The 25,701-nt window shown below is 38.4% G+C and overlaps 1 protein-coding gene across 1 annotated transcript; it reads right to left on the bottom strand.

Moving 5' to 3' along the window:
• Positions 1–1,310: 1,310 nt before the first annotated feature.
• On the bottom strand, positions 1,311–24,313 carry itga2.2 (integrin, alpha 2 (CD49B, alpha 2 subunit of VLA-2 receptor), tandem duplicate 2). The gene is made up of 30 exons (XM_080893552.1): positions 24,093–24,313; positions 22,974–23,097; positions 21,262–21,371; positions 20,933–21,024; positions 19,901–20,015; positions 19,243–19,370; positions 18,076–18,224; positions 17,836–17,986; positions 17,248–17,413; positions 15,826–15,902; positions 15,447–15,585; positions 13,252–13,397; positions 13,026–13,169; positions 12,636–12,839; positions 12,422–12,552; positions 12,141–12,304; positions 11,553–11,704; positions 11,340–11,450; positions 10,911–10,996; positions 7,876–8,017; positions 7,560–7,640; positions 7,350–7,426; positions 7,178–7,261; positions 6,970–7,069; positions 6,768–6,878; positions 4,854–4,961; positions 4,421–4,534; positions 4,207–4,296; positions 3,788–3,904; positions 1,311–3,476 (listed from the first exon to the last, which is right to left on the bottom strand). The coding sequence occupies exons 1-30, from the start codon at positions 24,136–24,138 to the stop codon at positions 3,396–3,398; spliced, it is 3,540 nt and encodes a 1,179-aa protein (XP_080749678.1). The 5' UTR covers positions 24,139–24,313; the 3' UTR covers positions 1,311–3,395.
• Between the last annotated feature and the right edge of the window lie 1,388 nt (positions 24,314–25,701).

Genomic DNA, 25,701 nt, shown 5'->3' with positions numbered 1-25,701 from the left:
TACTTATGTGATCACTCCTATTACAGACAGATCATTACTGTTATAAGCAATGAACAATATTAATGTTATTACATTTTTTTAGGATTAGAAACAATAAAAAATACGCTCAAAAGGGGGTTTCCACGATAGCACACACAGGACTCACAAAAACGAATGAACATCATATAAGAAGACAACATGCTTTTTCTGACTGCTTGATTTTCAGTGCAAAACAAGTTTTTAACACAAAACCCCCCATAAAAGACCTTGCAATCGTCTTCATTTCCTTCAGTCAACAATCATGATACAGCAAATATGAGACCAGAACAAATATTTTGACAATTTTCTGCAATCCTTATCAGCTATTTGATCCTCTGATGGCAAATATTTGTATATTTTTAATCTTATTTTAACCCCTCTGCAGAAAATTGTTATCAAAATGATTTTAACTGCATTTCGTTGCCCTGTACCTGTGCATGTGCAATGACAATAAAGTTGAATTCTATTCTATTCTATTCTATTCTATTCTATTCTATTATAGCTTGTGTTGACTGTTATCAGAGTAATCACCGGAGCTTTATGCACTTTTGCATATTTGGATAAAGACTGAACATTTCAGCCAAGCTTTTCTGAAACATCTTTAAGTAATGAAAACTACTGCAGGTCCCTATAATCAAATATGTATAATCTGTTTAAAGGACACTTTTCTGAATCATGCATAAATGCCACAGATGATTTATGATTTTATCAAGAGACTAAAGTATCTGGTAATAAAATCTTGTGTGGGTGATCAAAAAATTGGCTTTTGATAACAAAATGAACAAATGTGCCAAATAAAGGTTATGTATATATTATATATTACTTTTTTGAGAACTTTTAATTCATTGTGAGACAATTCTTCATTCCAACAAATCAAGAAAACATTCATTTGATCTTAAATTATGTTCAACGAATCATTCAGTGTCTGGTGTGAATGATTTGTGAGATCAGTGTCTCTGAAGATCTGAAGTTTCCAAAACACTTCTCAACATGCAAGCCCTCTTCTGTCCTGTTGTATCAACTTTAAAGTGCTGGCTCTGGTCCTGAAGCCATTAATGGCATAAGCAAAGGGACAAGCAGGGCTCAGGCTCTGAGCTGAATTTGGTTCAAACAGGCCCATGAAGCAAATGATTAGTACTGACTGGAATGTTTTGCCACTCTAAATCACTGCCATAGAATATAATAAAATCCTGATTAGCTCCATGCACTTCTGATATCATGGAGGGCATCCATTTTCATTTGAACAGGCATTTTTGTGGTAAAATCCCAAAAGATTAGGCTCCAATTCTGCATGTCTGTATCTACAAACATCTACAGAAATCTATAATCTACCTTGAGCATTTGTGCAGAAAAGACAAAGTTTTCTATTGTTTAAAGAGAGAAATGGAAAAAAACAAAACAATCAGCACCTTGGTTTCACAATGCAGAGTTTATAGTTGAAATGCAGGTAGTGCTCAAGAGTTTACAAAGTGCAAAAAAGACCAGCACTTATTAAATCATTTGCTACGACCTGCTGAATTACAAGAACGCTGCAGGAATCTGTGAGTAATCATTCCTTTATGATATAAATCATTTATTTGGCTGGAACCGCCAATCACATGTGGAAGACGCTAGAGAAATTAATTTACAAAAGGTATACAAACACTTTCACTGTATCTCATTTCATCAACTCTTTCCACATTGCTCCCTGTACACATATAGACAGAATCCAAAGGTTGTTTCACAACGCCACAGCCTATGAGTAATCGTGAAACAGAGTAGTTCAGTCATTTATCAAATTCTATATATTCTCTCCAACAAGGAGACTCGAGCCTAAACTCACAAAAAATATGCTGCTTATTAGAGACAAATAGCATATTCCATTGAGTCAGATCCAACAAAATGTACACTAAAGACTCTGCTGGGTACTGGCGTTGGCTTGCTGCAAAGGAAAACATTCAGAAACACATTCCTAAACAGTCAAGGGAGAGACTAACCTAACGGTGGGAGAACCTGACAGTCAAAAATGTGAGAGGGAATTAATTGAGTTTGAGGGGAAACTCAGTTGTACTGGAGCGATCCAAGCAGGGTTCCCAGCAGGGTCAGAAGAGGGGAGAGCAGAGGAGAGGAGAGGAGCAGGGTGATGGAAGACAAAATAGGAGAAAAGCAATACAACTGATATAACTCCTTAATTGTGAAATACAATTCAATAAGAATGTGGGGCATCCAAATCATCAACTGAGTAATGAAAAAACAAACAAACCAGACTATAACATTGCCAACACGTCATTTGAAACATGCTGCCATCTTGTGGTAAAGTAGTGCCAGCACATGTTTGGCTCGTCATTCAATCTTTTCTGTAAATCGGAAACATGGGTGTTGGCTGCGTGTGAAATATTATGAAATATTCTGCCTTCTTTGCTTTTTGTTGTTAATTCTTTGGGATTTTGATGCTGTGTGCTGGGAAAAAAAGGACATCCAGTTTTTAACAGCACCATCCCTGGTCTGGCTATACATTTGTTATCTGAAATTAAATATGGAAACCATTCTTTGATTCACCGACAAAATAAATAGACTAATACACACTTATGTATAAATGGTCAGCCTTAAGCAATTTTCTACCAAACTCGTCATACCTGAATAACTGTGATATTACTGGGATTTTACAAATATCATCAATAACAATACAAATACACAAATATATATCCCACTGACCCATGTTGTCAACAACATTTCCATATATAAATGCAAATATGAAACCCGATGATTTGATTCTATAGTATATACAGTACTAACACAGTAATTACAAATTTCACTCACTTTGCATGATAATTATTGTATCTGTTTTGCATATAAGCTCCTGATATCACTAGTCCTATTACAAAAAAACAGTCCTGAGTGGCAGAGATGACAGTAGATCTCAAACTAATTTGTACTACAGAGTTACTGCCTTCTTTAAAAAGTTAAATGTTTTGACAAAATTGCTACATTCATAAGTATTCTAATTGAAAGAGTGTTGACTGAAATTCGTCAAAACAGACAGTAATGCTTAAAAGTGATGCTTTTACAGTGTAAAACTCCAAAGGGGAAACAAACCAAAGATTTTAGCAAAGGCTTCAAAATCACTGCAGTACAAAAGGGTGCCAATGTTAGCAAAAATAAAAAATGAAAAATACAGTTTTTAACCTATACATTTCAAAGTCAGTGCAAATACTCCACAAAGAGTAAAGACTGATAATAATTCTCTGTAAAGTGTGCAAAGCATTAAATCCCAGTAACACTGAGGCTCCAGTTTCCAGTAAAATGCCTAGCTTCCAGTGGCAGAGCTGCAGTGTATTCACACTTTACAAGAACTAATGAGAAGTACCAGAAGAAAGAGAAAGCTGTGGGTTTTCTCTTCACAGCACCTCATCGCCCTGCGCATTGTGCTGTGCATCTTCCATCTGAAGCTGCTGATACTTTCTTTTGAAAAATCCAAACTAGAAAGAAAAGTTTGACAGAAAAAGTGAACCAAAAGAATACTTCCACAGATTTTTACAAGACCAGTTACCAGTTTTAACTGTTTTCTTTCTTATATCCCTGTGCTATGTAGCATATTGGTGAGGAACTCTTGGAATCAGTAAACTTAAAGCTGCAGATTTCTTTAAAATCATCCATATCTGTTCATGGCAGCAGGGTGCAGCAAAGATGAAATGCTCATTTTACAAATGTACATCATCCTAAGTTTTACATATCCTACTGTTGTTCCTCTACATCTTAACAAAAAGCAAGCAAACAAACAAAAACATACCTTCCACAGCAGCGCAACAGCCAGAGCCAACAGAAACAGTCCAGCTATGACACTGCCAGCTATGACGCCAACTGGAACATCGGCCGTCTCTCCAGGTTTGCTGACTCTCAACCCAAGCTAGAGTGCAAGAGAACAGGTGACATCATTGCCTTGTCTGTCTCCATCAAATCCAGGCGTAATAGTTTAAAATGAAACCAGAAATGGCACGATTAACAAAATAAACAAAAATAAATGAATAAAATATTCTTACATAAGAGCACTCGTGTGCTTTACACTGCTCTTTGCATACAAAATTGTGAAAATGATCAGGACAATTGAGTATGCTCATCAGCTGGAGTAACTGAGCTGCTCTTTTAAGCAAACAGCATCATGTTAGTCAGATTTAAGCAGCAAAGTAAAAAACTGAAATATAATCTTACAGTCAGCTGTTTGTTTGTGATAATGAGCAGATCAGGTTTGTCGGTCTTCACTTCCAAACTGGAGGTCAGCTCAACGGTCTGATAGGTGGCCTAACATAAAACAAATTACACGAATTGTGTTAATATAACTGATTAATTCCACAATCAATAACTTAAGAAATGTAATGATAATAAAAGCAGACCATCTTTCTAAAATCGATGTGAAGATATTTACCGAAATAAAAGTGCTGTTCCAGATCCTCGTTTTAACGTTCACAAAGTAGGTGCTCTTAACTTTAGTGTCTTTGAGGATGCACTTTATAGATTCACAGTTTGCACTCTTGCAGTCCTGTTAGTTTTAAAAAAACATCAGGAAACAACACTCAATATTAGAAAAAAAAAAAAAAAAGCAATGTGATATTATTTAAGGTGGAATCTGCATATACTGTAAGGTTATATGTAAACAAAGAAAAAAAAGGAATAGCTTTATTATTCATGTAGGAAATATGAAACAGAAGTAGTGCATCAAAACCATCATCTTTTGCATACAAACTATTTTCTTCCATATTATGCGTCAAAAGATTTCTGTGCACATGTGCAGATGTGCATATTTGGAATTGTGCATAACTTCCTGCTAAAAGCAACAGTTGTATAAATATCTCACTGACCAGCTTCTCCATTCCTCTGAAGCTCTCCGCAGAGAAGGACACAGTCTGAGTGTTCTCACCGATCTTCAGAGGGTTGACTAGATTGTGTTGACAGCTGACTGAACCTCCCTGCAGAAGGAGGAGAAGCCTTCTATCATTTATTGTACAGATATAACACTTGAATCCAGTAAAAGTTGAAGAATTTGTACGCTGCCTGATAGTTAAAAACAAATTTGGGAGTAAAGCTTTGGTAACCAATAGAAACACAAACATTCATAACAGAAAACAACGTACACTCTTTCATTTCTAAACTTTGACCACTCGCTCTGCACTTCCATCCTTTCGGCCTATGTGTGTCATGGTCCCCGTGCCTCGCTGGCTGAATCTGTTTTTGGCAACATGTTTTGTTTGTTTTTTTTCCTTTGCACTTTCTCTCCTCTGCCGGGGCGGTGCTCATTACGGGCTCCCGCCCCTGGCCCACGCACCTGTGCTCACCGTCACACCTGCAGCCGATCCCAGCTGATTTGGAGCACTATTTATGACGGCGGACCTGTGTCATTCTTCGCTGGATTGTTAACCCATCAGCCCCTCTGAACCCGAACCTGAGAGTTTGCAACTATCCTTAACCTGGACTTCTTTCTCTGTGTGTATATAGATCTGCCCTGGACCCAAGCAAGCGTGTGTGTGTTTGGAACCCACTGAGAGCATGTATTGGATTAATCCCTGCTTCCCCCTGGACCCTTTCCCCTGCCACACTGTATATATATTCTCACCTGGTATCTCACTGTAAATAAACGCATTTTCTCTTTACCAAGGATACCTGGTCTGCGCGTGAATCAATTTCAAACATTGTGACAGTGTTTGGCAAGTCTCATCTGCCAGCAGTGGAGCGCTGGTGTGGCTCCACTGCCGCACCAGTTAGTTGTGAGTAACTAGCTTCTTGGAGGCTTGACTGGTTTAGTATACTATACTAAACCAGTCAAGCCTCCAACAAGGTTGAGTGTTTAAATAGCCCAAAGCTAATCTGCATGAAGGCCAGGGTTATTGGAGTAGGTCAACACGGGGGTGCTTCTACTTTACTTAAGGGACATGTTGCATTGACCTGAAGTGACCCGGAGTAACACTGACTTTTGTCTTTATTAGTGTTTATGTGGGCCTTAAGCTGAATCACGGAAGGGATACAGGAATTTGTTGCAGCACCACGTGAAGGTTTTCTGGATCATTGTACGAAAGATGAGCTTGTAAGACTTGCAGACATATATGAACTTGATTTGAGTGATATTGGTGAGAAATTTCGCAAAGAAAAAATAAAATCTGCAAGTATCTGTGGCTGGGAAAGAGGAAGCTGGCCAACCTTGAGTAATGCCATCATCGGTTTCACAAAGAAATTTGACTTCTGAGCAACAGAAAGAGCCAATTTTGTTGCAGATGTTGTATGAAAAAGAAACAAAAATGGAGAAACCACAAGATGATGAACTCTTTTGTATACCAAAGTATTCCAGAGTCTAATGTGAATCTGTCAGCAAAAGCTTGGTTGACACTGGGTCATGCAACAGGACATTGATTCCCATTCCAACAGAATGGCTGAAAACCAAAAGAAGTCCAGACCTCAACACAACTCAAGTAATGTGGCAGGATCTTAAGAGAGCTGTGCATAACTGAATGCCTGCAAGCCTCAATGAAATGAAGCAACACTGTAAAGAAGAGTGGGCCAAAATTCCTCCACATCAACACGAGAGACTGATAAAGTCTCTCATGTTGATATAAATGATTACTTCAAGATGTTGAAGGTGGTTCTACAACCTACCGGTACTCAAGTGGACTTAGTTTTTGGCACTCTAATTTTGCATTCCTTTTTAAAAAACAAATAGATAATGACATAAACAGCTTTTAATCTTCTTGAACGTTCCTGGGTTTTGGAAACTGAGAACTCACTGTTTGTTCCTCCACGCTGGTGATGTACAGGAGCCGATTTCCACCTTTACTGGTCATTGGCAGATTAATAGTCAGATACAGAAGGCTCACGGGTAGGTAACTTGTAGAAACCTGTAAATAAATTGCATTACAGACGATACATTTGTTAAAATAAAGGTAAGAATTCTGATGATATTTTATGAGACTGATTTATTTATCGCACCTCCGCTTTAAAGTTATACTCTGGGCCGATATCATCGTAGGTTTTCACTGTTAACACTGGAGTGGTTGCATCTGCCACAAAGAAATTAATATTTGGGTGCCTAGAATAAAAAGTACATGAAATGAATGTTTTAACATTAATATCAGCTTTCAGATTTACGCTTTGAGACTAAATGAGAAAAAGTAATATTAAGGTAAGGAAAACTCACTTGGATAAACTAATCCCAGTATCATACTGAACAGGAAAGGAGAAGTCCACTTCATTGTCTGTATCTATCTCTTCTTTGCTGTCACTTTAAAGGAAAGAGACAACATTATTAATCACTAATAATTTTAATAAAGCTGATTACTGGAGCTGAGTTTCTTTATAATTCAGTGTACCTCTTGGCCACAAATTTTAGAATGGCTTTATCTTCCAGCTGCTCAAGACTGTATTCAAAATTTATGCGAAATTTCACCTGTAATGAAATAACACAATATTTTTTCCAAATATTTCACAAACAAAAACATGTATATGCAAAAAGATTAGAGAACGTTTACAACTTTATTTTGTTATTTATTATTTTTTCCTTTATGGGGTTTTGTGCTTACCTCTTGGTTTTCTCTTAATACTGGATATCCTACATGGCAAATAACTTTTTCTGTTTGTGATGTGCATTTGACATCCTCTGTCTGTAAAGGCATAGATTTAGCAGAGTACACAACATTATGGACTGTGGCTTTATTCCACTGGCTTTTTTCTTGCTTTAATATTCATTTTTTTCTGCTTTTTATTTTTATTTATTGCTGTTCATACACTTTAGAGAAAATAAGAAACAAATTCTTTTGAAAAAGTTTACTCAAAGAGCATGTTGTTTTTCACATTAGCATCATGTAAACATAAGTAGTTTTTATTAGGCATGCTTACCAGAGGAAAGATGGAGGAGTAGTAGAGATTTTTGGAGAAAGTTATCACGAGTTGCGTGTTGTATGCATTCTCCTTTTTGTTTTTCACAACAACTTCAAATGACAGCTCTCGGCTATTAGGGCTTACCAGAATGGGTGCTGAGCTGCAACACAAGAGATCAAATTATGTTTCTTCATGTAACAGCAAGAGTATTTTTCAGAATGAGAAGGAAAGTTTAAAGTTGTTTACCCCTTTATTTCCCTAAAAGTTGCTTGCTATTAAGGGTGATTTCTTTTACCTAATCTTAATTACCACCTTAGACAGTTTTGTGTTGCCTTTCTTAAAATTAAGAGAAACAATCAGTCAAGTGCACAAAACAGAAACCAATACTAGCTGCAAAACTACACTGAACAAAAATATAAATGCAACACTTTTGTTTTTGCTCCCATTCCCCATGGGATGGACGTAGAGACCTAAAATTCATTCCAGATACACAATATAACCATCCCTCCCAAACAGTGGTCACAAATCAGTCCAAATGTGTGGTAGTGGGCACATCTGCCATATTGAGATAATCCATCCCACCTCACAGGTGTGCCACATCAGGATGCTGATCTGACATCATGAGTAGTGCACAGGTGTACCTCAGACTGCCCACAACAAAAGGCCACCCTGGAATGTGCAGTTTTGTCTCACAGCAAAATGCCACAGATGCCACAAGCAATGAGGGAGCGTGCAATTGGCATGCTGACAGCAGGAATGTCAACCAGATCTGTCGCCCGTGCATTGAATGTTCATTTCTCAACCATAAGCCGTCTCCACAGGCGTTTCAGAGAATATGGCAGCACATCCAACCGGCCTCACAACCGCAGACCTCGTGTAACCACACCAGCCCAGGACCTCCACATCCAGCAGGTTCACCTCCAAGATCGTCTGAGACCAGCCACCCAGACAGCTGCTGGAACAATTGGTTTGCACAACCAAACAATTTCTGCACAAACTGTCAGAAACCGTCTCAGGGACGCTCAACTGCATGCCCGTCGTCCTCATCGGGGTCTTGACCTGACTCCAGCTCGTCGCCGTAACAGACTTGTGTGGGCAAATGCTCACATTCGATGGCGTCTGGCACGTTGGAGAGGTGTGCGCTTCACGGATGAATCATGGTTCACATTGTTCAGGGCAGATGGCAGCTGAGAATGTCCCAGTTCTTGCATGGCCAGCATACTCACCGGACATGTCACCCATTGAGCATGTTCGGGATGTGCTTGACCGGCGTATACGACAGCGTGTACCAGTTCCCACGAATATCCAACAACCTCGCACAGCCATTGAAGTGGAGTGGACCAACATTCCACAGGCCACAATTGACAATCTGATAGACTCCATGCGACGATGTGTTGCACTGCATGAGGCAAATGGTGGTCACACCAGATACTGACCGGTTCTGGGTCCCCAGACCCCCAATAGCGCAAAAAACTGCACATTCCAGGGTGGCCTTTTGTTGTGGGCAGTCTGAGGTACACCTGTGCACTACTCATGATGTCAGATCAGCATCCTGATGTGGCACACCTGTGAGGTGGGATGGATTATCTCAATATGGCAGATGTGCCCACTACCACACATTTGGACTGATTTGTGACCACTGTTTGGGAGGGATGGTTATATTGTGTATCTGGAATGAATTTTAGGTCTCTACGTCCATCCCATGGGGAATGGGAGCAGTAACAAAGGTGTTGCGTTTATATTTTTGTTGAGTGTATAAAGTCCTTCCTACGTATTCATGTGAGTTAATACACCGAGGAGCCAAAATCTTTTATGTTTTTCAGAGTCTGATCCAGCAATTTTATGGGCTCTAATATGTGCAATAAAGCAATGAAGGCAGACTTGTAAAACAGAGAAAACAGAAACATTTGTAACGTTTGTTAAGAGTTAAAAGCATTTCTTTCTTGTATGGTGCACATAGTTACTTTACACTTGCCAAGATTTCAGCCCTGTTAGAAAAACAAAGGTGCTTTTTTTTTTGGTTGGTATTGCAATATTATTGGACTATAACATGTAGGGTAAGGGTGTCAAACATAAAGTCTGGGGGCCAGAACTGGCCTGTCAAAGACTTCAATCGGCCAGCGGGACAAAATGTGGAAAATGTGAATAAACACATACATTTTGAAACTGTAATTTCATACATTTTAAAGCTTGTATATTGATCTCCTCCACAGCCATCATAGCACAGTAATGAAAAAATAATAATAAAAATACATTTCTGCTTTTTTACAATGTGTCCACCATAAACCATAAAATATTTGCCTAACATTTGTTATGTCTAATTATTCATTACTGTGCTAAGAGTTTGTGGCATTACAAACACGTGTTATCACTGGGAAGTTTTCCCCTCATGGAAAAACTTTGCAACATCAAGACTCAAAGCATGTTTGCAGGACGCTTCTCCCACTGCCTATTTAATTTGATCATTTTCATTTATCAGCCTTCATAAATGCTGATACCAATAGATCAACATATAGCTAATACTGGTTGCAAACACTGGCTTGTTGATAAATTAGTTGGGCTGTATAAGTTATTGAAGATTTATTATTATCATAGCGAAATAATGCTTCATATATAAAGAAGGATGTAGCCACCTGTTTTAAAAGGCAGAGCAAATGCAAAGTACCTTAAACCTGAACTTTTTCTAATTGCCAGTAGGAGGAGACGTCTCTGCTTGGAAAAAGAACTACAAATGTCTATAAATGTTACTGAACAAAAATTGATGCACAGTTTGTAAATTTTGGTCCCACAATTACATATAATTTGTTTTATTGATGTATTGTTTTCAGGGCCTTTCACAATTATCAATCACACAAATAGTAAAAAAACAAAACAAAAAGACAAAACACAGCCACACACAATCTTGTGGCTGCCATTACACATCAGGTAGATTCACAAAACAAAACTGGTCCTATCTTTACCTGAAAACTCAAAAAACAAAAATATTCACAGCACATGGTGTCACGATCCCTGCACATGGCATATTTTACCTTGTCCAGCTCAGTGTTTCTTACCCGGATGTCTTTGCATCTGTCTTCACACTCAGCACTAGATCACTGTTGCACACCTCATCAGAGCCGCAGTCTTTGGTGAAGGGGATCTAAAACAACGACACGGCAGCAAATTCAGCCAAACGATGCAGCGTTTTTCTAAAACCGCATTTCCAACAGAACAGACATCATAAACGGAAATGATTACATGTCTGTAAGTTGGGTGAGCTTTAATCATGCTGCTGGGAAATAACAGCATAGCATGACTTACTGAAACCAGCCAGTAATCATCTCACAGGTAAAACATGTTATTTAAAATGACTGTACAAACAACTTTACAGCTTCGTCATAAGGTCTTCTGTCACTTGATTTGTTTCCTGTAGGCATAGCATGAGGGGAAAAATAATAATAATAAACTTAGAATCAGGGACGTGCTGGGTGTCAAATACTTACAAAGAACTGATAAGCATTTTCAGAAAATTTGTCAAGGACAGGGTTCGCATTTGGATCCGCTTGTTCAATTTCTACTTTCAGACTGAGGGAGTTGTCAAAGTCTGGTGTCTCCTGTTGAATACAAAGTGTATGAACAAATTAAGGGATCTTTTTCAAAATAATTCACACCTATTCTGGGGGAAAATGTAGTGTAATATATCCACAATCCACTACCTGAACATAAACTTTGTAATCTTGACACAGGCCTGTAGATGGTACTTGTTTCACATCTTTCAGAAGGCGTTCATTATTTTTTACAAACATTCCTCTTGATGTCACTCTTGAAGACAGCAAGTCAGCATCCAGAGTCAAATTGTATGTAATATCTGAAAAAAAAGCAAAAATTATGTGTGGCACATTTTGTCCCTGCAGTCAATCTTTTGTGTTTGGATTATCTTGATCAGACTTTCTGGAAATGGACTGATTTGCTTTCCTGTTGAGAATCAGATGATAAACTTGTTACTTACAGCACTTGTCTTTTTGATTAATGTAAGCATAGAGCCACCACCCAGTTTGAAAAGAGAAACAACAAGGCTGACTCAGACTGAGCCAGTCCCCAAATACCTACAACTTCTGCCTTTGTTATTTGATTTGTCTGTATCTGAAATCATGATTTATGACTAAGCTTGTTTAAAAATAACCCAAAAAAACCCTGTCATAAACATCTGCATAAGTGTCTGAATTCTATGTTAGTCTGGTATAAAATCCTTCAAGCCTATTACTTTAAAAAGGAGTGCACATGTGTACATATTATATATTTACCGACTGTTCCAGCAGGCGTTGCAGGTCTAAATGCAGCGGTGAAACACAGTTTGGTGTCAAAGCATGAAAGCATGCGACCATTAATGTTGCAGGGTTTGTTGAAAATGTTGATTTTATCAGGATTGAAAGAAGCTTTAACTGTCACAGATGCCACCTTACGGGACCTGAGAAAAAGTTCAGTTTGAAATGACTAAAAACACAGACTGATATAAGCGACACAGTGTAGAAAATCATAATATTAAACCATAATATTTCCCCTAAGTTGCACTTGCTTAACTCACCAGAGTTGCACCACCTTGCCATAGGCCCCCACTGAGATATCAGGGAGTTCATCACCATTCAGATCTTTATAGCTATCTAGAGACCTTCCAAAGTACTTCAGCTGAGGATCCAGGCTGAAGCCAAGAATTCTCTGAAAAGAGAAAACCCCATTATGTTCACATATGTTATGTAAAAAGGTATTGTTATTAAAAATGTTAGTAATATGTACTGTACCTGTGAGAAGTCTACACCTGACATGTCCCTCTTTCCATTGTAGATGTAAATAACACCTTTTTCTTTCTCTTCCAGCGGTGCTCCAACTACAACATCGTTGAAACCATCTAGGTCCAGGTCAGGAATAGCAGAGATGGCCATCCCAAAACGTGCATCCATGGTTGGGGGTGGACCCTTAAGGAATCCCTTCTCGTTCAGTATGCCCTTCAGAAGATAAGATGGAGATTGTATGCAGCTGATGAAGCTAAACATATAAATTAAAAACAAATCTATAAAAGAAGCAGAATATCTGCTCCTGTCTGCATATGTCGATCAATCTCTTTTGCACTGTTGTGCAGGAAATCCATACCACAAAATGGAACTAAAATAGTAGTCAGTGGTTAATTTTACCTTGGTGACAGAGAATAGGAAGACTCTGCCTTGCTCTCTCTTTAGCTCACTCATGTACATGGGCGCACCAACCAGCAGGAAGTCTGTCGTCCCATCTTTGTCTACATCCAGAGAGCACAAGACGCTTCCAAAGTATGAGCCAATCTGGGAAACCAATTAACAACGGTTAACTCTGATCCTTACACTTCACGTCACATGAATCACTCATCTTGAATCAGATCAGTACCTGTTTTCCTCTTTGCGAGTCTATGATATGAGATTGCTTCTGAGCATCGACAGTGTAGACGATAACTTGTCCAGAGTGGTTTGAACGAGGTGCACCAGCCACAAAGTACTCGTTGGGTCCAACACGCATTGTGGTGACAGAGTAACCTGGAAAGTAACATAAAGACAACATTCACCAACTGACAGATAAACTCTTTACATATTCTTACTCGGTAAGTGGCAGAATGTAGAACAATAACACAGATTTACTCAAGTCCTCAATTAATTCTGCTAATAACTACTCTTCTACATTTATTCAACAACAATGGTGCTCTCAGTTATTCTGGCTGTTCAGACCTCTAGTCAGGCACACTTTGGGTGTAGCAGTGCTGTGAATGATTTTACTAAACTATTTATGAATAAGAACAATGGCACAGAAAGGTGTCCTGCTTCAGCAAGCACTATAAAATTTCATAAGGGTGATATCACTCGAGAGCAGTTTGTACATGCCCCCGCTGTCTCAAGAAGCTCAAAATTAAAGGAAAACATCTGGGGAATTTTTTTTAAATCAAGGACTTATTCGATCAAAATCTTTTCTGCGTTCACAAAGCCATCAATTTTGATGAGAGCCCCAAAACTATTGGCAGAACTGCATCCCCAAATCTTGACACAACCACCACCTTCTTCTACAGCTGTAGACACTCACAGTTGTACCCCTCTCCTCATCTCCACTGTATATTTAAATCATCACTCTTTAAGACATGTTGCCACTCATTTCTGGTCCAGTTCTTGTGTAATTTGGCATACCTCAGCCCAGGTGCCTTTTTTGCCCCCACATGTTTTTGAATCAGGTTGCCACTTCTCAGAGCGGAAACCGAATTAACCACAGTGCAAAACTGAGAATCTTGGTGTTTGTTTTAAAATATTCATTGCTATCACTTAGGGGTGCCATCACACGTTTAACACACTGTCTCACAGTTCATTTTGTTATACAACTGAAAAAGCAAATTCATACCGGGCCAGTCTATGACGTTGTAAACACGAGATCAAATTTTGGATTTACAAAGGCTAAGAGCTCTTTGCAAATCACCTCGTTGTTGCAAAAATATTGTATTATTTTGCCATTATTTAATGTCCAGCTGTGCTATATTTGGCATCTTTAATGGATTTGACTGAAGAAATTGGAACAAATTATGTGTTTGTTTGTGATACGCTGCGAGCAACAACAGTGTGTTACGATCCAATGTTGTCAGTGTGTTGTGTTAGGCGTGACTGTTATGTGTTTCCTGTTTTACTTTGAAGGTCTGTCTTATCTCAGTGTGTTCAGTTTACGCTTCCTTGTCTCGTCAGTTCTGATTTGCCCCAGCTGTGTTTCCCTCCTGTTGTCCATTCCCTGATTGCTCCCTCTATGTATTTAAGCCCTGTGTTTTAGTTTGTCATTGGGTTGTGATCATTGTGGTGTTGGTGTCTTAGTTTTGTAAATAGCTGTAAATAGATTTGTAAAGTAGCAATTGAGTATTTTTTCCCCCCCACCTTGTATATATTGTTCACTGCAGCAGCCTAGTAGGCGTGAGAAGCCATTTTTGTTGATTACGTTTTCTCCTGTTTTTCATGTAGCGAGTTAGGTAAGGGAATTGTCTTTTGTTTGGTTTTCAGTTTGGGTAAGAAAGCATAGGGACCATTAGGGAGTTTTGTTTGTTATTTTTGGCACTGCTCACTGCTGAAGCAAATAAATGGCTGCTTAGCATTTTAAAAGAGATTGTTGTTTGTGTTCTTGCTTGGGTGGAGTGTGGTGGGCCAATGTTTTGTTGCGTTCAGGACACGCCTAGACCTAGAACGTAACAAGTGTGCAATGATAGAATTTAAAATTCAGTGTTTGCTAAGTTATCTGCTATATGTACTGGTTCATCCCTTGAGTTAAATGCCTTTTTATGCTTGAATGATTCAGGTTTGTGCGAAGCTGCTTAACAAAGGCTCTACCCTGAAAAGTACAATGATTGGACTGAAATGAGTGAAACATAAAAACTTCATATGTAATAAATTCATAGGCCTCCAATGTGGCTTTCAAAGCCATGCAGTTGTAGTGTAAACGTATTGGTATTAATACTAATAGCCATCCATTACACCTATCCCTGTAGTGTTTTATGCAAACAGTTATCTAACAAAGTCAAACTGTATTATAGATTTGCTCCAATAAATAAAGAATTAAATGCCTACCCAGTAGTGAACTATGGTTTTTGTCTTGCAGTGAATCTTCAAAGGCTGAAAGAGGGAGAATATGTACTTGTGACCCTGTTTGATGTACGACAGTCCCGCTCCAGGCATAGGCTCCCACTGCTCCGAGCATCAATACATCCTTAAAGAGAGAAGATCAAAATCTAGGCAACAAACACTACACCACTACATGACTGCATGACCAATATGCACATATAACATAAATCAGATCAGATCCATCGGATACAAATACTAACCACTTTAACCAGCTATTCTTAAAGTGGTTTTGCACATGTTTCCACAGCTTAGCAGGCAAGAAAAAAGATGTCTGACAAACCTTTATCCTTTTTTAATCTGATTCATTTTTTGGCTGGGTGGGTACCTGTTTGCTGGAATAGTGAGCACTGAATCCAACTTGGGACATCTCCATTTTGAAGCTGTCTGCCCCTTTTCCAGTGCCTTGTGGGAACAAAGCATTATGTGTACACCAGAATCAAAACCCAAACATAACAAGCGGTAACATAAAGATAATGAAAACTCACATGTTAAGATCTTAAGTTAGAAAAGACATGTCATGAAATTAATCTACAGTGCAGTGAATTTGCTTCCTTCCTGATTTCTTAGTTTTCTGCATATTTCTCACATGTAAATGTTTCACATTATCAAACAAATTTTCACACTGGACAAAGAAAAATGATTTTTTTGATTACTGCTTAAACAGAACCTGTCTGACAAAATAAAGGTTTATTAGGCTAAAAGATATCAAATGGTAACTCATCATGTCACAATCTAAAGAACAGATAAGAAACAAAGTCACTGGACAGAGTTACAAAGCGTTTGCTAAAACCTTGGGACACAGCAAGAGTCCACCAATGATTCACCCAGGAGGTCACAAAAGAACCCAGAATAACAGCTAAAGAACTGCAGGCCTCACTTGTCTCAGTTAAGGTCAGAGTCCACAATTTAACATTAAGAAAGAAACTGAGCAAAAATGGCATCCAGTTCCAAGGTGAAAAAGACCAAAAAGAACACAAGGACTCATCTCAAATTTGCCAAAAAACATCTTGGTAATCACCCAGACTTTTAGAAGAAAAAAAAAGCAGAGTCCAGCTACATCTGCCCTAAAACTAACAGCATTTCATGAAAAGAACATCATATCAACAGTCAAACATGCTGGTGGCAGTATGATGGCCTGGGACTGCTTTGCTGTTTTATCACCTGGACGACTTGCCATAATTGATGGAGCCGCGAACTCTGCTCTCTACAAGAAAATCCCAAAGGAGAATATTTGGCCTTTAGGTCGTGGTCTGAAGTTCAAGCGCTGATTATACAGGACAATGATCCGAAACACACCAGTGAGTCCACCTCCAAATCAAATTGAGATGTTTTGGAATGACCTCAAACAGGCTGTTCAGACTTGAAAACCCTCCAGTATTCCTGAAATAAAACAATGCTCCTAAGAAGAGGAGGCCAAAATTCCTCCACTGGGATTTAAGTGAGTCATTGACAGGTATCACAAAGCTTCATTGCTGTTCTTGCTGCCAAGGGTTGGACAACTACTTATTAGGTTCAGGGGGTAATTACTCTTTCAGACAAGGCTAGGCAGGTTTGGGCAGCATTTCCTCTTAATAAAGGAAATAATCTGAAACATTTTAAGTGACAAAATGCAAAAATCAAGCAATCAAGATGGGGGCAAATACTTTTTCATGGCACTGTACATCCACTGTCACATAGACTATATGTTCTGCATATAGTTACAGTAAACACAACAACGGGATGGGAAATGGCATAATCCTCTATGTACCTTCTATGCTGAAGATGCGGTCGCCCAGAGTTCCAGCGATGGTATAGAGGACTGCCTCTTCAGATACGTTAAAGAAATGTTTCTCTGTGGGTGAACTGGCGATGGATTTGATTTCACTTATAAGCTTTTCTGTGTCGATGTTATTTCTTGTGTAATAACCCAAGACCTATTATTATTTAAAAAAAACAAAAAACAAAACAGCATTTCCAGATTGGACAAAGTAAATATAAGTTTAAGTAACAAATCAAATCAGCAAATTAATGAGCAAATATAAAGTATCAGAAAAGGAATTTAATGCAGGTCAGTACTGTGCAGTTAGCAAGTACTGTTAGAAAGGTGAGCTATAAAACTGGTTCTATACTTGCTAGCAGTTCAAACACTTGTCAGAGTTTGCACATAAAGTGAGCAGTTCTTTAAAACAAAGGATGCTTAAATGCAGAAAATGAGGAAATGTCACCATTACATAATACGTATGATTCAAGTCATGGAAATTTATCTTAAATATGTGACTTGGTTACCTGAAATTCAGTGTTATGATCATACTTTTTACTCATGAATAATCAGCGTAAATGGTAGATGAGCACTTACTGCAATACCGAAGCGGGTAATGCCCTTCTTCTCACAATCGGCAATAACTGCTTTTGTCATAGATGAGTCATGTGATTCACCATCAGTGACAACCACCATTACTTTGGCAGCGTTTGGTCGGCCGCCGTTTTGGGCACTAAAACCATCAGTGCTGAAAGGAGAGGACAAGGCAGGTTATTGGATTTATTTATGGATAAATGAAACAAATACATGATTCTGATGTGATAAAAATCAACTAACCTGGCAAACTTAATTGCCTGGAAGGTATTGGTCATTTCCCCATACATCTGCTTTATGTTAGATGCTGCAGAAATAGCATCTTTGTTGTTCTGATACTGATTCAGTTTGAATTCAAATTTGGGGTTCACGGCATACTGGATGACGCCAACCTGGCATAATAATGTTAAAAAATTCTACATCAAATTACAGACTGTGGCAATAATGATAACAGGAAAACTAGAAAGAAACAAGACTAATTACAGTCATGTGGAAACGAAAGCGTCCCCTTTTCCAATTACAGGGATTTACATATCAGGACATTATAAAAAATAATCTGTTTGAATCCTGTGTGTGGAAAAAGTATACTCTAACTGCTTCCATATAAATTAAGAGGGTAAGTAGGAACAGGAAGTTTTGGCAATTTTCTTGGAAACATTAGGAATGATCTTTAAAAGGCAAACATTACTACTGGCCAATCTGGGGAGGTTTAAAATTGCTAAACAATTTGAAATCCATCAGGCTACAAAGGAAAAGATTATCCACTTGTCTAAAACCTTCAAGACAGCTGCCAATCTGGGAGTTGACATTCAACCCAAGGTCAAACCTGCAATGCTCAGAAAAACTGCAAAATAAACCAAGAGCTCCATCTCACATTCTGGTCTCAGTTAGTGTGCTAAATATTAAAGTTTATGTACAACTAGACACAGACACCGCGATGTAGGGGTGATTATTTGGGCTTGTTTCGCAGCCACATGAGCTGTCTGACAGCTAAAGCTTCGCCAAAATTTGATCATGCAACAGGACAATGATCCTAAGCTGCAAACCTCAATAAACTGAAGTGACCTTGTAAAAAAGAACGGGCCAAACCTCAAACGATGATGTGAGAGACTGATAAAGTCATATGTGGTCAACTTACTGATTCATGGTCTGTATATACATTTTCACACACTGCTTCAGCATTTTGGCCTAGTTTTTGTTCAGTTATTACATCATGTAAACTGTAATTTGTTCTTGTTAATTTGAGGTTGTATTTATCTAATTTTACGTTCTGGTAAGGACATTACCAGACTCTTACAAGGATATTATGTCCTGAGATGTAAAACCTTATAATTGAAAGTGGATGTAATTTCTTTTTTACCAATGCTGTAAGTCAAAACTATTGACTTACAGCTTTAGTTGCATAGTCACCTGTGTACTTTGGGGTCCAATGTCAAGAGCAGGTAATAAATTTTTCAGGAATTCTACAATGGGTTCCCAAGGAAAAATGCTGTTGGAGGCATCCAAAACGATCACAATGTCCATTGGCCCTCCACACTCTGAAAAAGTCAGTAGTAATTAAATAAACTGTGCTCTTGCAATGCATTTATTTATCATTCATTCAGCCACAGCCTTGAGCTCTGACACTTGCTTGGTATAATATGTCATATTTAACTCCTAGTTGCACTTCACCATTTGTTAATATTTTCGTGTCTTTCAACAGTTTAAACAAAATCAGGAATCAAAACCACAACAAGGCCACAAGAAAACAAAAAAAACAACAACTTCACAGTAAAACAGAAGGTAACCAAAAGATATGACTAACAATGAAACACGAAGGAACTTGAAAAATGAAGAACATTGTCTGGAGAAAAAAATATTTCAAACTTAGTCATTAATTAAAAATGTTTTGTAAGATCTCTGTCAGATTTTCCAGAAGCACCGGGATCTATCTGAAACTGGTAATTAAAGAGCTATAGATTAACAAAAGGCTGTATTTCCTTTAGTTAGTATTGAGGGAATACTGCATGAAAAGGCAAGTACTACAAGAAAGATAATGAACTATACACAGCATATTAAAACATCTTACTCTGGACAGCTGGAGAAAAGGCAGGTTGAGGCCGAAAGACGGGATCCAATTTGGCACATACTCCTGGGTAGAAGTTTTGAGTGCCACACTGCTGACCCCAAAGTGGACCGCATGTCTGTATCAGCCAACCACAGAGGAAGAAACAAGGAAGTTTAAAGAAAGCTTGTTGTTATGAGTATCTTTAAAGGTTTCCAGTGATATCTTGTGTATGAACATTTTTCCTGTCAATATATATAACACAACATTAGGTGAAGTGATATCAACTAATGCCCTCAGTTGATATCACTTCAATTCTGTTTTATTTAAACAGTGCCAAATCACAACAACAGTCGGCTCAAGGCACTTTATATTGCCATTTAAAGAACCTACAATAAATATTATATCATGCTTTGATCATTTTGGACAGTTTCTCATTCAAGAAACTTCTGGACAATTTTCATCATGGGTGCTATTTTTACATCACTGTGGAAGTCCCACTTTCAAGCACTTTCATAGACACTCTATATCTTCCTCATGAACCTTGAATTTAGATCCTCAAACCGTCTCTGGCTGCAACCCAGAGACCAAAGTGAAATTCTTAATTATCACTTGTATTGTCAGTTTCCTAAGGGTCATATTTACCTTCAAATATCAGTACACAGCTCATCACAGGCTCATCTAGCATGGGCTACATACTACATACTACAACAACTCCATAACAATCCAATCTAAACAACCAGCTCTGCTTTTCTAGTCTAGCTCCCTAAAGAGACCACCCATATTTTTTGTCACTGGAGTGAGTCACACACAGTTTGTGCCAACTTATAAATAGGAAGGAAATGGTGTAGGGTAAGGTCTTTATTAGAGCTGTGATGTATGAAGTAACGAATAAGGAGTTGTGTTGTAAAGGCCTAACTGAATAGAAAGTGTTAGTCACGGAGGTGGTTATAAAAATACATTACTGAGCATATAGACTGGAAATAGCTCTCCTTATGCTCAGTGATATAGTGTTATTTCCTTTGTGTGAAGTTGCACACACTCAAACAAACATACCGTCAAACCATTGTCACCAGGCGTTCGAGTAAGAGTCAAACCCAGTGACATGTTGGCATTGACATTTTTAACCTCTGGAACATTGACAGAATCTGTAAAAAAGTGGCAAAGACATCATTAGATTACTGTTCAGATTACAGTTCTCATCAAGAATTTCTACAACCTGAAGAAAAAGCTTCTAAAAGCTCAATATATGAAGTTATTACAACTTTGTTGGATTTAACTGTTACGTCTGACGAATTTGGAAACATAAAAAGGACAGAATGACTTCTTGTGTGTTTCTCTGCAAGGTAGCCTCTTATTTGTGAAACAAACATCAAAAACCTTACCTTGAAGATTGAGCTTATCACAGCTGTTTTTGGATCCTGTGATGGGACATTTGTAAATATCCCCCTTCCTGTTTTGACTGTAACCACTCCAAGGAGCACCAACCAGGAGCCTAGGAAAAAGAAAAACCCAAAAAAACATGCACTGTTGGCGTTATCCTTAAAGCTTTACCTACGTATGGGAAATTTTGGTAATCGCAAAAACACAAACATTTTCACGTAAAATACAGAAAACTGATTTTCTTTTAATCAGGCTATGAACTTGCAGCACTGAGTTTTTCTGCTCTTTTTAATAACATATGTGGATAATTCAATTATTTCATTCTTTAAAACAAACATCAAAGTTAAAACAGAAAATATCCACTTCATGTACTTTATTCCCACAACATCCAGCTCTTTCTTGCTGTTACTTAGACATTTCTCAAAATCTAGAGTTCAACAAGGCACAGGAAGAGGCACTCATCATTCTGTCATATATGGTATGATGTGTAATAGTGTGTATCTCCTGTTTAGTTTGCGGACTACCATGCACCGTGCAATCAGTAGTCTTTATCAGATTCTGTATTTCCAAGTTACGCAAATAGGTCATTCCTTCAGGCGGTGAGTTACTCTGACAAATGGTGACTCAGAGTGTACAACAGTCATACATCTAGTTGTTATTACTGTTTAACTAATGTTAAACAGTAATGAATTTTATTACTACTTTACTGTTACACATGTATAATAAAAATTGGCGAAGACGGTTTCAAACAGTATAGTAACGTGCAAAATGAAACATTTTGGGACAAAAAAAAGTCTGTACCTTATTCAATATTTATCAGCTGTTATACGTGACAGGTAATATCAGCACATGTTTAGTTACATGTTCATGTTTTTGTGAAAATGCTCAACCTCAGTAGTGATACCACGGGAAATGAAATGGCAGCGTTTCCACACTACAACCCTTATAAGAGTGGTGTGAGAACTGTAGATGAACAACAGCTGTTTAACAACAATAAAGTGCACCTTTTTAAAGCATGTAATGAAATCAGCTAAGGCCACTGCAGTTTCCATGCGCATCACTTAAAAACTAAAAATGTGTGAACTGTTGACTCAATAGTTAAGACTTTTGTAACTACTGTTGGATGCTGCAATAGAATAATGACTAGGCCACATTTTTTGCAATGGAATGTATTGCTTTGAAAACTTGCTTCAACTTGGTGGTAGCGTAGCAATGTGGAGACTTGTCTGTGCGCCAGTAAGTGGCTTGAAGATTTCCATTTCCATCTCTTTGCAGTTACAGGCTGTTGTTTCCAACTTGATTCTTTTGAAAATAACATGATGTGACTGCACGCGCACTGATTCAAAGATATTAAAGTTTGTGTACAACAACAGGATTTTTTTTCTCAAGTGTACAATTGTTTGAAGCTTTTAAGTCAGTTTGGAGCCAACCACTCTGTGATGCACGTCCGACCTTTTTGCGCAACACCAAATTGAGCCTGTTGTAGCGTGCAGGCTAATAACGAGGACCTCAAACCTGTCCTCTGTGAATGCCATTATCTCCCGACTTTTAATGCTGTTTCTAGGAAAACTGCAAAGTAATATGCACACCGCTTGAAGGCTTATAGCAGCTTAATGTTTTTGTTATAAAACATTAAAGACAAGAAAATATGGCGATGACACTGAAACCTCTTTGATTCAAGAAGTTTTTTTTATGTGATGACAGAAATTCATACCATTTGCCTTGATTGTTTTCCACTTGTTGGACTGTGTAACCAAACTCTTCTTTTACTGTTCCGCTAAAGATCTTGGCACCTGCAGTACCAAGGTTGAAGGACTGTGCCTGCCAGATACTGTCAGCTGGTGGAGGGGAAAGAGGAATTAACATCACAGTGTGACAACTGACAACACAAATATCTATCTGCATTTCATATTGCATTTGATGTCAGAACAGGGTTATAAGTAATACAGCTTCAGTTTTATCTTCAGCAACAATCTGAGGCATCTGTGGCTCATGCTCTGTTAAAAAAAGCATCCCCTTAACTCAGTGAGAAAGGCAGACCATTAAGAAGCTTCACACACTCAGAGTTCATACATTTCACGAAGAGTTGAAGTTTGAGTTAGTAGAAGCTGTAACGGATCAGTCTGTTTCTAAAGAGATGGCTGTATTCCCAAACACATCCATTTGAATCCCCTCAGGTAGAATAATTTGGTGCAGCAATAGACCCACAAGCCCATACAGGCAGAGCAGAGCTCAGCTTTCAGCCTGCCTCTCTCCCTTCTCAGCAGGTAGAGGATTCACGAAACCTTCACCAGTCTTGTGTCTTGCCACGCCCGTGTACCTGCAGCACAAAAACAGCTCGCTGCGTCCCGTGCACAACCCAAAAACCATGAATAACAACTGAAACAGGAACAGAAATAAGGACCGGATTAAAAATGTCTGTCATGTTCTGCTCCACAGCTGCCACACATTGGAGGGCAGCGATAGCGAGCAGTATGTGAAAATATTAGTTATTTCCTCTATGATCCACATAACGTAGAGCCTTGACTATGATATTATTTCTACAAGAGACGAATAAAAGCTGGAAATCTCATTAAAAATAATCTCCTGGCTAATCATCCGGTGAAATTCACACGTTTTGCAATGTGTTCAAAATGCGCAAAAACCGTTCAGAGGCTGAAGTCAAATATACATCGAATAACTGATACAGCTTAGGGGAAAAAAAGATCTTCTGAAAAACTATGAAATCGCCGCTTTTCCCAGCGAGGATTGGCTGTTTATCACCCTCGAAAGGGTTGCGGCGAAAAAAATGTGTTAACATCTTTAAAGTCCAAAACAGAAGTTTGGTACTTACTTATGACAATTAAAGTGAAGACAGTATTCCGCCAGAAGTGCTCCATCCTCACCGTTAGTCCATTTAATAACAAATAAAGTCCCGCACTTGTCAAAACAGTCCGCAGCGCGCAGTCAGCGGTGACGCACCGGACAGTCTAAATATGGCTCTGTCTTCCGCTTACCTGTACACACAGAAAGTACCGTCAAACAGTGAGCAATAAACTCAGAGGAACTGGACCACTTACAGTCTGGGGTGTGCTCAAGCTATAGCTCTGTATAACTCGAAACCAAGTTAAGAGCAGACAGCAGTCCCTCAGGCAGATTTCAAAGTCCAGTTTAAAGTCCACTACTTTGAAGATGAAATCTCCGAGACATAAGGAAAGGAAATATGAGTGTTCCAAACAAGCCCACACCCGTCACCCTTAATTTTAATCCCCTTTAATCATCATTCTAGGGCTTCGCTATTTGTGGACTAACAACACTTAAATCATCCGCTGCCAAATAAAAAGCAATTATCATCAATCAGTTAACAGAGAACAGTCTGAGACGTCTCCTCATCCCCCTGAGCTCGAGCTATACTCTTTGTATTTACAAATCACTGCAGAGCATAGAGTTATGTTCATGACAGGGCAGCTACTATATTAAGAAATGTCAAATATCCAGAAGCTATAAAATGATGCCCAAACAATAGAAAACTCTATGAGATATGTTTGAAGAGTAACCAAAAGCCTTTCTATATTAACTGGAAAACAATGACGTAGGCCTTTCATAAAGCAATGGTCAGGGTGGTGAAAGAGTTGAAAGAGCGGTTCCTTTCCAAATTACTCACTTAGAAACATCTTTGGCCGGAGCTCTCTGCGCAGTATACCCCAGACAGATGATTACCCCCTCTGATGTCATAATGTTTAATGAGCAAGTAACTCATAGTAGTTGGGTTGTGTAACTATTTTTTTTTTTCACTTTAACTTGGAAGCCTGACTCAGACTCCGAGTGTTTGGGTCTATAGGTCTGAAATGGACCCTAATGACTTCATGTCAGTTAGATATTTTTAAAACAAAGCCTGCATTGTGAACAGGGGTTGTGGAATGTGAAAGATCTTTGCCAGGCAGTGACGGGTTTAGATTGTACTTTTTGGGAAATGTAGACTTTTTCGTCAAGAAAATAGTAGTCAAGAGAGATAAATATTGAATATTTGACTGGTCTTAAATCGTGAGGCCAAAGAGTATGCAGAATAATTGCTTGTCTTAATAATGAAATGAAACAGGAATTTTGCTAAACCCTGTCACATTTCCAACATTAAAGTATCGTGATGCTTCTATTTTGCCATCCTCAAAAGTCACAAAACTCACTGGAACACAAAAAAATATGATTTGAACATGATTTAACGTTTCCTCCTCGCCAAGCGTCATATATTAAATGAAAGTTAGGCGTCAACTGACATAAGACGTTAAGGTTTTGGCATAAGGCTAAACCCCTTTGGTTAATAGCAGCTCTTCTGTTAACCAAAGGTGTGATCCAACTGTAAGAATGTGAAGACAGTGTCATTATGTAGCTCATTAAACTACTAAAGCAGTAAATGACCTAAAGCAAATGAAACAAATATTCTGTGGGAACAGGCTTCTGCACCC

This window comes from Rhamphochromis sp. 'chilingali' (assembly GCF_963969265.1).
Source record: "Rhamphochromis sp. 'chilingali' genome assembly, chromosome: 10".
Classification (NCBI taxonomy): Eukaryota; Metazoa; Chordata; class Actinopteri; order Cichliformes; family Cichlidae; genus Rhamphochromis; species Rhamphochromis sp. 'chilingali'.
Note: the sequence above shows the minus strand (reverse complement) of the source record. Positions and strands in the feature narration are given on the sequence as shown.